We start from the raw sequence: 16,313 nt of genomic DNA on the forward strand, positions 1-16,313 counted from the left end.
AGTGACGTCAAAAAATCGGAAACTAAAAAAAAATCGGACGCAAGTACTTTAGGATGGCGCAGAAACTTTGGCGAAACTTGCAGATTTTAGTCTGCTCCAAAGAAAACAGGGAAGGCCAAAAAGACGACGCAGAATGATGGCGAAAATTCATCCCATTATAACTCCGGCTGTGGGAGGGGCGCATTATTTGCACCATAATCATAAATGTATTCTTTGCATTTAAATAGCAAAGGACATTTTTCTCCTGGAAGTCCCGCTAGGGTCCTGGGACCCCAGTTTGAAAGCCGATGATCTACCTGATGAAATCTAAGCTCCTCTGACTCTTAACAATTAAACTACTTAAATTACCCAATTCCTGGTGGCTATAAATTGAGTATTTGATGCTGATACTGGGTATAAAAAGTATTTATTTCCCTAGTGCTGATGTATGTCACAATAATAAAACTTGTCTCTCACACCCATATAGAAACATACCTTTCTAAAGAACAGAGCTACTGAGCCTGTCTTTTTGGGTCTGCTGTTCATCGCCACTTGGTGCGGGCTTTGTCTTTGTCCTGGGGATTGTTGAATTGGCACCTGTCCAGCAATCTGCATTGCAGTACCAGATAACTGGTGATTGCTTAAACTACTGGCAAGGGTCTGGGCAGTAAGGGGTTGAATGGTACTTGCCACAGACTGGGCCTGCCCAGTAACACTGAGCTGAACTGGGATGAAAGTAATGCCTCCATTTTCATTTGCGATACCTGAGAATTAAAAAGATAATTAGAGGTTTGCCAAAATACCTTTTAACATCTCTTCACAATACTATTCAAACAATCATGGTAAATGTCCCAAGAACGGATTTTAGATATTTGAGAAGGGGATTTACCAAAATAGTCAAAAGTACAAAGGACGAGGTACTCTTTGTTGGCCTTAAATTTCAACTTTAAATCCAACTAAACTTATTTCATGTAATGTAAAAATGATAGGAACTCCTCAATTGAAATTTAGCAAAACTGACAAAGAAATAAGAAAATACCAAATATTTCAAATAAGCTTCCCACATGGATTTTCTGAGTTAATATTCATTTTGTGCTGGGCTTTCCAACACATTATACACATTCTATTTCCTGGAAGTCTCGTTCTATCCTTTGTTCATAATATTACAGGTGGAATTTTTTTTTTTTTTAATTTCTTTAAAAAAAAATTCTTATTTGAAAATGTCCTACACAATTGACTTTTTAAGGGCTCAAGTTTCGGCCTGAGTTGCTCCTATTTTTTTGGAGCAACTAGTTTAGAATGGAGTATCTTAGAAATTGCAATTCTCGGCATTTAGTTTGCTCCAGTTCTAGTCAGTTAGAATAGTTTCATTTTAGAACAGTTTTTTTTCCAAAAGGGGGCATTCTCCAGCCACTTACATCTGTTTTGCAAGTTTAGGCAGCGAAAACTTACTCAAACTAACTTAGAATGGAGTAAGTGTAGATTTTTGTACGCTCAGAAAAACCTTGCCTACACTTAGAAATCAGGTGTAGGGAACGAGAGATGGTGGGGGGGGGCGGGGAAGGGAAGTTTACAAGCATTAAACACTTCACTTTTACAAATAAAGAGCCATCATTAATAATAAATGATATATAAATCAACTAATAAATCATTCAAAAATTTTTTAAAAAAATAATTTAAAAAAAATCAATAAATAAAAAATTAAAAGTTTCTACTCACCTACTGCAGTACTGGGAGCCCTCCGACAGCCTGCTAGGACGGGGCCCCCCAGGAGATGAAAGGTCGGGCGGGTTCTGCCGCCGCCGAGGACTTCGGGCAGGGGCCGCCCCCAGCAGATGCCAGGCCGCCCCCAGCGAGATGCCAGGCGGGCGGGCCCCGCTGACAATGAGGAGTTTGGGCAGGGCCTGTCCCCAGGAGATGCCGGGCAGGCTGCCGCAGATGAGGTAAGGGGAGTCAGGCCACTCAGCCCAGGATAGGGTCGCCGCCCGGAGACAGGACGCGCTGGGAGGGCCAGGAGCTACTGCGCACGCGCGCAGCTGCCAGCACTGTTTTTGGTGCAGGGCTGTAGCTCCGCCCCCAGCAGCTCCTGTTGCGCTGCACCGAGCTGGAAACGGGCCTACAGATATCAGAGAATCGTGAGGTAAGTATTCGGCGCAATTTCTGTTCTACAAATTAGGCAGGCCTCTCCGATGTGTTCTAGCGGGGGTCCGTAACTTGAGCCCTATATTACCTGTAGTCCCATGCTCAAGCTTAAATATCCATAAATATAGCGGGTAAAACAGGAAGTAAATGCTGCAACTTAATTTATAAATCACTTGCCTTGAACTGGTATTGTAACAGTTTGTCCATTGGTAGCTGTAACAGTCGCAGTTGCCATGGTTACTAAGGTCTGTCCAGGGACGTGTGCAATAGAAACAGTCTCAGTAGTCAAATTCTGGACTGATACAGTGTTAACTGTTTGTTGCTGAGAAATTCTGAGCGAGTTGCTTGAAGACGAGTCTGGGTGGTTGTCACTATCTACAAACAACCTTCTTCTCGCATTACCTGCTGTCGGAGAGCTGTATCGATCATGCAATGTTGTAGGTGATACAATGGTGTCTAGAAAGAGCAGCAGGAGAGCACTTGAGTAATAATTGTTGGTAAAACAGATAAAGTATCAGACTGCCATTTAGCGATTTTATAAGAAACATTTTCTGAGAAAGGAATTGGGATTTTCATGTTGGTATTTTTGTAACTGTAATTGTAGGATCTCCATCGTTGTCCTGACCAAAATCCCGTAACTCGGTAAAAAACAGACTGAACCCTGACATCTTCGCGATCTCTGTGGCTCAATACAACATAATTTGGTGCACTTGTCTACTAAGCTAGCATGAAGAACAATACAAGGGAAATAGCACAGCGGTAAATTTTTATCTTGAGTACAATCCTATCAATTTAAAAGGATAGGAAATCGAGGGGTGGCGTGATGACACGTGAATTTCTGATATGTGCTTCCTGCACGAGATGCTCTCCACCAGGAGATGAAAATTTACCCCATACTGACGTTTCTAAAATGCACAACTGTGCCCAGTCTTAACAGATAGTAAGGCCATAGCTTGTAGATTACTTTTATGTTGAGCCACATACCTTTCCTTCCACTTTCAGTGTGAACCTCCTTTAGTCGTGTATGAGTAAAGGGAGAGGACATCTCACTGTTTCCAGTGTTCTCCAGATTTTCAAAGTAATGTGGTGGCATCACCTAAAGTAACGTACAAATTCTAAATCAAATCTGTTTGTTGCAACATTTCACCAGTTAGTACTTTGCCTTGGTTACTTCAAATTGTTTTCTGCTAATAAGATGAAATGTTCACTTTTTTCTGAAAAAAATACATTAGGGTGGAAATTCAGATGGAGGCTAATTAGGGCGCTAATGGCGGCGGGACGGTAAATTTTGCGCCAGCAAATGGTTTGCCTCTGCAGCCACAAAATTCATCAGCTGGGCCCAGAGTGTGGAGCGGAGCACTAAGGGAGGCTGAGCAACTGAAAATACCAAGCTAAAAAGCCGGCCACGGAGTGCCCTAAGAGAGGCTTCCCGGAAAAAACAAAATCACCAAAAAAACATTGCCAATACCTTGCTCACCCCACATAAACATAAATCGCAAAAATAAAAAAAATAAAAACAAACAATCACACTTACCTCATGTAGTTACTCCTTCCCTCTCCATCGCCGGAACAGCTTGGACCACCCGCTTTGCCAGGCGGTCCTACTATGGCGCACTACGGGTCCCGCTGCAAACAAATTTCAGAACCGTGTTGCAACCGGAGGCATTGCACACCAGCTCGACTCTCCTGGGTGCTAGTGCTCCGCGCCCCCGCAAAACCGGCACCAAATGTCCGGGCGGGGTGCTGGAAGCTGGCCGGCTGGCCAGATATCATTTCCACGGCCATTACCGCCCCTCCAGGGTGCGAACAGAGGTAGCAACAGGCCGAAAATCCATCCCATTGTGTGGCACTCCATCGCCTTTGTCTGCTGAATGATGCTATAAAGCTATAATTTACTGTTTATATGTTCCAATGATATTCTTCTGATCGCCATTTTGACAGCGGAATGTTAAGCATTTGTATAGTAATAAAACAAATATAAATTTCTGGGCTTCACTCTAATAATCTGTAATGAAAATTCGCTTAAATAATCTCCTGAAGATGAGCAAGTCACATATTCTGTTTGTCACCGCTTTAATCAAGTTCATTAAAAGATCTACCACCAGAACTTCAGTGGAAAACCTGAAGAAATCTTAGAAAAATGGTGTAAGCACCACACAAAAATCAATGCTGCAGTGTTTCTGGCTGCATTTTATGACCATCTTGCAGCAGTCCCTTTAAGTACCACTGGTTAGGCTGTACAATGGTGATACCAATGGGTGGAACGTGCAGAGTGTAGGAATGGGGTGGTAAGCTCTGCACTGCAATTTTCAGGTGCTGTCACCCTATTCCCACTGTTCATTTAAAAAATGCATTTGTTTACAGGATGTGGGCTTTGCTAGCAAGGCTGGCATTTATTATCCATCCCTAACTGCCTTTGAGAAGGTGGTGGTGAGCCGCCTTCTTGAACCGCTGCAGTCCATGTGGTGAAGGTACGCCTACAGTGCCGACTTTGTCACAGCGGTTTGGTACAACTGAGTGGCTTGTTAGGCCATTTCAGAGGGCAGTTAAGAGTCAACCACATTGCTGTAGATCTGGAGTCACATATAGGCCAGACCGGGTAAGGACAGCAGGTTTCCTTCCCTAAAGGACATTAGTTTTTACGACAATCCGGTAGTTTCATGGTCACCATTACTGTTACTAGCTTTTAAATTCCAGATTTTGTTTTAATTAACTGAATTTAAATCTCCCAGCTGCCGTGGTAGGATTTGAACTTGCGCCTCTGGATTATTACTCCAGGCCTCTGGATTACTAGTCCTGTACTGTAGCATAACCACTAGGCTACTGTACCCCCTTATTACCTGGCACAATGCTCCCGGTCAGGCAGGATACAGAGGTCTGGATAAAGAATTTTACCCTGTATTTCTGCTCATTTTTAATCATTTCTGTGCTGTTTATTTAGTGGTTAGGGAGAATTTGGGGAAATAAATGTACCTGTGCTGCACTAAGTCCAATGTGTGCAGGATTCTTTGTTAAATAATAGGCATTATTAAGGTAAATAATTTTTCTCTACTGTGTTTTTCCCTCTTCTCAGTGCACTGATCATTGTGCTTATTTACAGTTGAGTAGGGCAGCACTAGTGTTGAGGTCTGGAAGGATTAAGTTTGAATAAATGTGGTTTGTAGAGCAGTCACTGGAGTATTTGACACCTATTGAAAAATAGACACAAGTCAATGTGCTGTCCAATTACTGCAATTTATTTCCTCCACCAATCAGAGCGATGGCCATAGTTTTTGGTTCATAGTGATTAGATTGATATAAAATACAAAAGCGGACAATAAATTAAAGATGGATACTAACCTCCTCACATGTTGGAACCTTGTTTTCTGAATCTTTAATTCCATCCCAAAGGGGCGATTCTTGCTTCCATGCCATATTTTCCAGGATTGTTTCCTCAATATGATTTAGATGTTTTACTACCTCCCTGAAGAGACTGTCCTCTGCCCTTATAAATACCTCTATCACCTACAAGATAGGCAATCAGCTTAAAAAAATGTATAACAAAATATTCCAGACATAATGTGCATCAAAGAATTTCATATTGCTGTCATCATCTTCACTGTGCCTGAATTTATTGCAAAGTAGTTTTCGCCTAAGGTAGAATAATTCCAGAAAGTGTTTTCTGACAACCAGGAATAATTTAGGATTGTGTGCAATATTATGCATTACACCAAACAGATTTATGTTAGGGATCAGCATTTGGATCGATTTGGAGTAAAAATGTCAATGCAACGCATAGGGTTGATGAGACGCACTTCCAGATCAGAAAACAGCCTGACAAATTTACATACCACTGTGGAAACAATGGATTTAATCTGAAGTTTGTTTTAAAAATATAGTCCTGGGTCCAATTAAAAAAAATTGTCAACATGTTTTGCTTATAAGTGGAAATACACCTACACTCACCACTAAAAGTTGGTCAACATCCTCAGCAGGGTCACTGACTTCTCAACATTTTCGAGGCTGAGCCACTATATTATGACAGTTCTTTCCTTAGCCTTGGCTCCAGCATCTCCTTCTGCTCCACTAAGCCAAAGCAAAGCATTCTGGCAGCCATGTTAAGTAAAGACATATGGGTTTTTCCTGTGCCTAACAGTGTACGTGCCAATTCCCAAGGCTTTTGAAAGAGGTGATAGGATTAGAGATCTGTATGGTTGGGTCCACCTTTATGCGCAATTCCTCATGCATTGCAACGTGGTTTGGAGCATTTAAGTTCTACGTAAATGAAGCGAGAGTGACACTATTAACACTTCCTACATCACTGCGGATTATGCCCGGCAGATGTTCACAAGATAAAAGTTCGCGGGGTTGGGGATAATATATTAGCATGGATAGAGGATTGGCTAACTAACAGAAAACAGAGAGTCGGGATAAATGGTTCATTCTCTGGTTGGCAACCTGTAACTGGTGGGGTGCCGCATGGATCAGTGCTGGAACCCCAATTATTTACAATCTATATTAACGACTTGGAAGAAGGGACTGAATGTAACATAGCCAAGTTTGCTGATGATACAAAGATGGGAGGAAAAGCAATGTGTGAGGAGGACACAAAAATCTGCAAAAGGACATAGACAGGCTAAGGGAGTGGGCAAAAATTTGGCAGATGGAGTATAAAGTTGGAAAGTGTGAGGTCATGCACTTTGGCAGAAAAAAATCAAAGTGCAAGTTATTATTTAAATGGAGAAAGATTGCAAAGTGCTGCAATACAGCGGGACCTGGGGGTACTTGTGCATGAAACACAAAAGGATAGTAGTATGCAAGTACAGCAAGTGATCAGGAAGGCCAATCTTGGCCTTTATTGCAAAGCGGATGGAGTATAAAAGCAGGGAAGTCTTGCTACAGCTATACAGGGTATTGGTGAGGCCACACCTGGAATACTGCGTGCAGTTTTGGTTTCCATATTTACAAAAGGAGGCAGTTCAGAGAAGGTTCACTAGGTTGACTCCAGAGATGAGGGGGTTGACTTATGAGGAAAGGCTAAGTAGGTTGGGCCTCTACTCGCTGGAATTCAGAAGAACGAGAGGTGATCTTATCGAAAAGTATAAGATTGTGCGGGGGCTTGACGGTGGATGCAGAGAGGATGTTTCCACTGATGGGGGAGACTAGAACTAGAGGGCATGATCTTAGAATAAGGGGCCGCCCATTTAAAACAGAGAGGTTGTAAATCTGTGGAATTCGCTGTCTCAGAGCTGTGGAAGCTGAGACATTAAATAAATTTAAGACAGAAATAGATAGTTTCTTAAACGATAAGGGAAAAGGGGTTATGGGGAGCGGGCAGTGAAGTGGACCCGAGTCCATGATCGGATCAGCCATGATCTTAATGAATGGCGGAGCAGGCTCGAGGGGCCGTATGGCCTACTCCTGTTCCTATTTCTTATGTCTGCCCCGAAGACCAGGGAAACTGGACAGTAGAAGTTGCTGGTTGCTCTGTCAGATTGTTTTCTTTATTTATTCATTCTTGGGATGTAGGCATCGCTGGCAAGGCTGGCATTTATTGCCCATCCCTAATTGCCCTTGAGAAAGTGTTGGTGAGCCGCCTTCGTGAACCGCTGCAGTCCGTGTGGTGAAGGTACTCCCACAGTGACTTTGTTGTAGCGGTTTAGTACAACTGAGTGGTTTGTGAGGCCGTTTCAGAGAGCAGTTAAGAGTCAACCACATTGTTGTGGGCCAGGAGACACATATAGGCCAGACCGGGTAAGGATGGCAGGTTTCCTTCCCTAAAGGAAGGACATTAGTGAACCAGTTGGATTTTTACAACAATCCAGTAGTTTCATGGTCACCATTACTGATACTAGCTTTTTAATTACAGATTTATTTAATTAACTGAATTTAAATTACCCAAGCTGCCATGGTGGGATTTGAACTCATGTCTCCAGATCTCTGGATTACTAGATCAGTAACATAATCACTATGCTACCATACCCCTAATTGATGAATCTGTAAAGGGGCAGCTGGTGTCCTGCTAAGCCTTCTGGAACATTTTGTTTCCTCCTTCACGGTTACAGCAGCACTCTGCCGTGGGGCTGGAGCTTATCAGACTGCTCTTTCGCACTGCAGCAAGCCGGTCAAAATAGTGCCAGAAACCTGTGCTGACTTTAAGACTTGCAAGCAGTGTACAACTTCTCTTCCATAATTTGGTGTGAAGATCACATCCCAGCCAATAGCCCTGCCTGGTGCTCACACAGCTATTTAAATGAGCTGAACAAAAAGTACTGCTGAATTTATCTGAGGTTAAAAGGGGACAGTTCTAAAAGTGCACCGCTAGATTTATGTTATGGTGAGGAGGGAGTGGAGGAAAATCGAGCCATCTTTGGTGTTGAGAGTCTGGAAAATGTAGAGACACGTAGAGAAGGATACTGGCCCCAATTGTGAAGGAAGAACACATTATGATTTCAATTATAATGAATAATGAATAATAATTATCAGCAAAATAAAGACAGTGCCTTTCTTCAAGCAATTACTGAAGGATAAGACTGCTATTGGGCCTCATTTTGGAGTATTAATTTAAAAGGGTTAATAGAAGGCCAATTAGTACTGCTATGCACTGCTTACCTTATAAAAGTGATAGGGTGGAAGGTCATAAATCTCAATGATCCATGAAAAGTCTCCTGGCGGTTTATAAGAAAAGATAACTATTTCAAGGCAGCAAGCCAGAAGAGATCGATGAAATATATCTTGTTCCAATATCCCCTGTATGTGAAGCAGAGACATTTGCCACAATTTGATAAAGGTAAACCATGAAAATTGGACATTCTTTTGATTGATTTTTTTATTGTACATATGCAATATCTTTGGGATCTTCTGGTCTGTATGGCTTAACACTGTTCCACTTGGCCATCATGGAGCTCATGCTCATTCAAAATTTTTTTTCCCATGGCCATTTGTTGTGACATCATTTCCATGAAGCAAACATAGGAACAACATCACTTGTGGTAAAAGGAATACAAAAAAACAAAACGCTTAATATGAAAAGTAAGATAGACATTAAATTTAATTCAAAATCAGACCACAGGATTGTTTATTGGAAGCATTGCAGTGTAACTAAGGCTATTTCTAACTGAATGGAAATTGTGACAGCTCCCAAACTTTAAACAATAACAAAAATAATTTTTTGTGGTACCCTTGATTTGAGCTTCTTCCCAATTCTAGAATGTTTGTCAGTTAGCAGTGCACAACAATCACACTGGAATATCAGGAGACATGGCATCAAACAGGGAAGGTAGCTTAAGGAACTTATTATTCTATAGTCACAACATTTAAAAAGAAAATGCCTCAAAATGGACAGAGCATTAAGGAGCCTGCCACCAGCACAATTATGGGTTCATGTGTAATATTAAAAAGTATTCAGTGACAAGGGCTAATACACAATTAAACATAGATCGAAAAAGTTTCAACTTTGACACATTGCTGGCAGCCACTTTGTGTGAAAACTACCCTCAATTCAAGTAGCAGTTCAACCAAAGGTTGACTCTTTTGTGATATTCATGTACGAAAGCTTACTGCTAATACTGCAAGCAGTAACTTCTAAGTTTTATCTGCTTTTTAAAATATTTTAAGTTGTACTTACAGTCAGATCTATCTCTCCTAACCTCCTCTTTTCCTGCTCAATGACTGCTTCCAGGACTTTATAGTAAAGAACCTCTGCAAGTCGAAGGCGCTTGGTAGCATAGTCTGTGCAATTAAAGACCAACCATATTAACATGCCCATTTTGCACAGCCAACCACTACTTATCACTTCCTTTCAAAGAAGTACTTTACTGCAACACAAGAAAGAATAGTCCCCCCTTAACTCAATAATAATGAAAACTGTTTTACTCTTAATGATAGGATAATAGGAACAGCTGAAGAGAAAAGGTAACGAAGGACTCAGGCGAGAGTGAGTTGACACTGTTGGGGGCAATCAGAAGCACATACATGCGAGTCAGAGTGGCATGGTCAGGATGGGCTAAAAATGACACGGAATTAACCTAAATTAAGAGGGGAGATGTTTGCCACAATTAACATGGACGGCAGGCATCCAGACTTCAAGGTATTTGCAGAAGAAATGGACAACAGCAACCCAAGCTCCAGCCAAGCATTCTTACCCTACAATTAATAGTATTTATTAAGAGTTTCTGAAAAAAACCTGTTCCAGTCATGCCGCCAGTATTATTTTCTCAAACGGAATTTTATATGGAAGAATATATTAACAATACAATATACTGAAACTGAACAATCATTATGCAGCAGTTTATTCAGTAACTTATGCTATTAATTTTGTTTAGCGTCACCTGTACTAACCTATTGAGAAGCCAGAGTGATCCTTGGTGGACTGTGTGTAATGGTGACAAAATATTTCACCCATCTCTTTGACTCTGTTAAGAATAGACTGTGTGGGATCTCTGGAGCAAGACCTGAAAGAAAGGTAAACACACTGTCATTCATCTCAACAACTGTGAATTAAAATTGATTCTTTCAGGGTTGGATTCCTGTTTCAGCAAAAAAAAAGAATGCCTATTTTTTTGCATAACTAATTACCTGTGAACAAAACTGCAGGAAATCTGCAGCTTTGTTAGCAGGTTGTTAATTGTGAAGGAAGAGAGAGATTTTTCACTGTTTTAGTTAAAAGAGAAATTTCATCCTATTTGTGTCTTAAAATCACAAGAGCGCAGGAAGTAAAGAACGAGATAACACCATTCAATCCATTCTGCCATAATACCAGTGTCAATTATATCATTTTTTGTCATCCCACCTCCTTAGTCTCACACCATGCTGTATTGTCTTGGGACATTCATACAGAGGCATGCTTTTGACTATCGTTATTGGTCCTCATTTTAGTAATTCTCCAGTATCTTTATCTTCAAATGTAACTCATGCATTTTGTAAAATAAATTAAAATTTTTCATATCAATTGCAGTTGGCAGCCTATTCCATATATTACCATTCTTTTGTGGGAAGAGAGTGAAGAAATAATGCCATAGGATGTTTTATATCCATCTAAACAGGCAGGCAAGGCTTCGGTGTAATGATTCATCTGAAAGACAGCAGCTCTAACAATATACTACTCCATCAGTACAGCACTGAAATATCACCATAGATTATGTCTTCAGGTCCATGGAGAAGGGTTTGAACCTACAATCTTCTACAACCTCAGAGTTCTACCACAGACATATAAATATATATGAATTCCATCTCCTTGCTTTGCTGTTGTGAAAGCCTCAACAAAATAATAGACCCAAGAACATAAGAATATAAGAAATAGGAGCAGGAGTAGGCCATTTGGCCCCTCGAGCCTGCACCACCATTTAATAAGATCATGGGCTGATCTGATCTTGGGCTCAGCTCCACTTCCCTGTCCGCTCCCCATGACCCATCACTCCCTTATCGCTCAAGAATCTATCTATCTCCACCTTAAATATATTCAATGACTCAGCCTCCTCAGCTCTCTGGGGCAGAGAATTCCACAGATTTACGACCCTCAGAGAAGAAATTCCTCCTCATCTCAGTTCTAAATGGGCGATCCCTTATTCTGAAACTATGTCCCCTAGTTCTAGATTTCCCCACATCTACCTTGCATCTACCTTGTTGAGCCCCCTCATTATCTTGTATCTTTCAATAAGATCACCTCTCATTCTTCTAAACTCCAGTGAGTATAGGCCCAACCTGCTCAACCTTTCTTCATAAGACAACCGCTTCATCTCAGGAATCAACCTAGTGAACCTTCTCCGAACAGCCTCCAATGCAAGAACAGGTGCAGCATTTCGAATCTGGAACCCTCGGGATCGAGGCTATTCTGGATTTTGCGTTTTGCCGGACTTTGGAACGTCTTGCTGATGTCATGAATCCTGAAACACCAGAGGCCAAATTCGGGTATTTCTGGGTTTCAGGACATCAGAAAGCTGGGGGGGGGGGGGGGGGGGGTGGGGAAAGAGAGGGGGCGGTGGTCGCCGAAGAGCTGTTCAGGTTACCGGGCGGGACCCCGTCACCGTGGAAATGTTCGGACGGGGCCCCACCGACATGGAAATGTTTGGACGGGGCCCCGCTGCAGAAGAGGAGCTGGTCGGGCAGGGCCCCGCCGACGTGGAAATGTTCGGATGGGCCTCCGCTGCCGAAGAGGAGCTGGTCGGGCAGGGCCCTGCCTACGAAGAGCTGGTCGGGCAGGGCCCCGCCGACGAGGAGCTGGTCGGGCAGGGCCCCGCCGCTGTGCAGATGTTCGGGCGGGCACCACCGCCGAAGAGGAGCTGGCCGGGCAAGGCCCCACCGAAGAGGTGGTGTTCGGGCGGGCCTGCAAGGAGGCCCCATGGACGGGCAGCAGTAGCGAGGTGTGATGCGGCGAGGCCCGAGGTCAGACAGCAGTGGCACCTCGAGGTCGGCAGCGTCTGGATTCCGGAACATTTTACGGATTCCGGACATCCCTGCCACCAATCGGTCTAGAGTCTGGATTTCGGAACTCCGGATTTTGGACGCTGCACCTGTATATCCTTCCTTAAATAAGGAGAACAAAACTGTATGCAGTACTCCAGGTGTGGCCTCACCAGTACCCTGTACAATTGTAGCAGAACTTCCCTGCTTTTATACTCTATCCCCTTTGCAATAAAGGCGAACATTCCATTTGCCTTCCTGATTACTTGCATACTAACTTTTTGTGTTTCATGCACAAGGACCCCTAGGTCCCTCTGTACTGCAGCATTTTGTAATTTCTCTCCATTTAAATAATAATTTGCTTTTTTATTTTTCCTGCCAAAGTGGATAACCTCACACTTTCCCACATTATACTGCATCTGCCAAATGTTTGCCCACTCACTTAGCCTGTACCTTTCGCTTTACAGATTTTTTGTATCCTCCTCACAACTTGCTTTCCTACCCATCTTTGTATCAGCAAACTTAGCTACATTACACTCGGTCCCTTCATCCAAGTCATTAATATAGATTGCAAATAGTTGAGACCCCTGCACCGATCCCTGTGGCACCACATACCGTTTGCCAACTGGAAAATTACGCATTTATCCCGACTCTGTTTTCTGTTAGTTAGCCAATCCGCTATTCATGCTAATATATTACCCACATTCCCAGCTTTTATCTTGTGTAGTAACCTTTTATGTGGCACCTTATCGAATGTCTTCTGGAAATCCAAATACACCACATCCACTGGTTCTCCCTTATCCACCCTGCTCGTTACATCCTTAAAGAACTCTAGCAAATTTGTCAAACATGATTTCCCTTTCATAAAACCATGTCGACTCTGCTTGACCATTATACTTTCCCAAATGTCCTGCTACTGCATCCTTAATAATGGACTCCAGCATTTTCCCAACAACAGATGTTAGGCTAACTGGTCTATAGTTTTCTGTTTGCCTCCTTTTCAAAATAGGGGCGTTATATTTGTGGTTTTTCAATCCGCTGGGACCTCTCCAGAATCCAGGGAATTTTGGTACATTAAAACCAATGCATCCATTATCTCTGCAGCTATTTCTTTTAAGACCCTATGATGCAAGCTATCAGGTCCAGGGGCCTTGTCCACCTTTAGTCCCATTATTTTACAGAGTACTTTTCTTTTTAGTGATAATGATTGTTTTAAGTTCCTCCCTCCCTATAGCCCCTTGATTATCCATTATTGGGATGTTTTTAGTGTCTTCTACCATGAAGACCATTACAAAATATTTGTTCAAAGTTTCTGCCTTTTCCCTGTTCCCCATTATTAATTCCCCAGTCTCATCCTCTAAGGGACCAACATTTACTTTAGCCACTCTTTTCCTTTTTATATACCTGTAGAAACTCTTACTATCTGTTTTTATATTTCTTGCTAGTTTACTCTAATACTCTATCTTCCTTCTCTATTATTTTTTTTGTCGTCCTTTGTTGGTTTTTAAAAATTTCCCAATCCTCTGGTCTCCCACTAATCTTGGCCACTTTGTATGCCAATGTTTTCAATTTGATACCATCCTTTATTTCCTTAGTTCTCCCTTCTCTTTAAAAAGTCTTTCCTGCTCACTGGAATATATTTTTGTTGAGAGTGATGAAATATTTCCTTAAATGTCTGCCACTGCTTATCAACCGTCTTACATTTTAATCTATTTTCCCAGTCCACTTTAGCCAACTCTGCCTTCATACCTTTGTAAGTGCCTTCATTTAAGATCAGGACGCTGGTTTGAGATCCAACTTTCTCACCCTCCAACTGAATTTGAAATTCAATCATGCTATGATCACTCTTTCCTAGAGGATCTGTCTCATCTACATCCATTCTGACTCAATAAAAGTTTAATTCATGTAAATGACAGTCTATGATATCTATAAAGACAGTCTCTGATGATTTGCCCAAGACAAGTTTCTGATGTGCAGTCTCCAGTACCTGTTTTCACTTTCTTGAGAAGTGGTACTCTCCAGTTTCTTCAGAACTACAGATTTCTCCCGCACCCACACTGTATACCTGTTTCGGATCATCCCAAATATTACATAATTTTCCTTTATGAAGAAATAGCTCATTAAGAATTTCTAGTATGTCCTGTACTTTTACCACCCAACTGCCAAAGTTACTGTTTATTGCTTACCTGTTCTTTAACAGTTCACGTTAAAATTATATATCAAAAATTGTTTTGTATTTCTCTGTATACCAAGCAATTTTTTATTTCCTTCTTATTTTTGTTTTCTTGGTTGCCTTAAGAATCCCTAAACTCATCTTATTCTAGTTTTTCGTCTTATGTATTTCATTAAGACACCTACTAAAATGTTGTTTATTATGTATGCCATCTTTTACCTCCTGACTTGGTCACTTGCCAATAAGTTTTAAAGTTCTTTACTTGTCTTTTAATCATATGCTTTGACTGCATGTAGCCCTCTAGATTTTTAAAAATATATTTGTTTTGTTCATAACTATTGTCCTAAGTTACAGCTTTCATACAAACTGTCACATAGCTTGAAAAGCCAACAGTCCTTTCCACCTGTTCTCATGAAATTTGAATAGGTCAAAATTCTTTAGTACAGATTCCCACAACTGCATCAGTCAATGCATTGTAAATAAAAGTACTTCAGATAATAATTTCCACATTTCTCATGACTGCAGATTGGCAGAAACTCTGAACAAATATTTTGTATCAGTCTTTACAGTAGAGGACACTAACAATATTCCGACAGTGGATAGTCAAGGGGCTATGGGGGCTGGGGGGGGGGGGGTGGAGGTGGTACTCAGTAAGATAATGGGACTACAGGCAGATAAATCCCCTGGACTTGATGGCTTGTATCGTAGGGTCTTAAGAGAAATAGCGGTAGGGATTGTGGATGCATTGGTTGTAATTTACCAGAATTCCCTGGATTCTGGGGAGGTCCCAGCAGATTGGAAAACTGCAAATGTAACACCCCTATTTAAAAAAGGAGACAGGCAAGAAACAGGAAACTAAAGACTAGTTAGCCTAACATCTGTCATTGGGAAAAAATGTTGGAGTCCATTATTAAAGAAGCAGTAGCAGGACATTTGGAAAAAGCAAAATTCGGTCAAGCAGAGTCAGCATGGATTTATGAAGGGGAAGTCACGTTTGACAAATTTGCTGCAGTTCTTTGAGGATGTAACGAACAGGGTGGATAAAGGGGAACCAGTGGATGTGGTGTATTTGGACTTCCAGAAGGCATTTGACAAGGTGCCACATAAAAGCTTACTGCACAAGATAAAAGTTCACAGGGTTGAGGGAAATATATTAGCATGGATAGAGGATTGGCTAACTAAAAGAGAGTCGGGATAAATGATTCATTCTCTGGTTGGCAACCAGTAACTAGTGGGGTGCCGCAGGGATCAGTGCTGGGACCCCAACTATTTACAATCTATATTAACGACTTGGAAGAAGGGACTGAGTGTAACGTAACCAAGTTTGCTGACGATACAAAGATGGGAGGAAAAGCAATGTGTGAGGACACACAAAATCTGCAAAAGAAATAGATAGGCTAAGTGAGTGGGCAAAAATTTTGCAGATGGAGTATAATGCCGGGAAGTGTGAGGTCATGCACTTTGGCAGAAAAAAAAAAATCAAACAGCAAATTATTATTTAAATGGAGAAAGATTGCAAAGTGCTGCAGTACAGCGGGACCTGGGGGTACTTGTGCATGAAACACAAAAGGATAATATGCAGGTACAGCAAGTGATCAGGAAGGCCAATGGCATCTTGGCCTTTATTGCAAAGGGGATG

General features: G+C 41.7%; 1 protein-coding gene across 5 annotated transcripts in view; it reads right to left on the reverse strand.

Annotated features, from left to right (window-relative positions):
* The window catches only part of rbl2 (retinoblastoma-like 2 (p130)), a 210,997-nt gene that overhangs the window by 52,287 nt on the left and 142,397 nt on the right, over positions 1-16,313 (reverse strand). For 4 of the 5 annotated variants that reach the window (XM_070897999.1, XM_070898001.1, XM_070898002.1 and 1 more), the window contains 8 exons: positions 14,489-14,566; positions 10,441-10,553; positions 9,728-9,831; positions 8,713-8,850; positions 5,461-5,625; positions 3,106-3,217; positions 2,299-2,577; positions 475-743 (listed from right to left, as the gene is read on the reverse strand). In XM_070897999.1, coding sequence (XP_070754100.1) covers positions 475-743; positions 2,299-2,577; positions 3,106-3,217; positions 5,461-5,625; positions 8,713-8,850; positions 9,728-9,831; positions 10,441-10,553; positions 14,489-14,566 — 1,258 coding nt within the window. The remainder of the gene's footprint in view (positions 1-474; positions 744-2,298; positions 2,578-3,105; positions 3,218-5,460; positions 5,626-8,712; positions 8,851-9,727; positions 9,832-10,440; positions 10,554-14,488; positions 14,567-16,313) is intronic. The other variant, XM_070898000.1, reaches the window with a different exon arrangement.

This window comes from Pristiophorus japonicus, chromosome 13 (genome assembly GCF_044704955.1).
Source record: "Pristiophorus japonicus isolate sPriJap1 chromosome 13, sPriJap1.hap1, whole genome shotgun sequence".
In the NCBI taxonomy this organism is placed as follows: Eukaryota; Metazoa; Chordata; class Chondrichthyes; family Pristiophoridae; genus Pristiophorus; species Pristiophorus japonicus.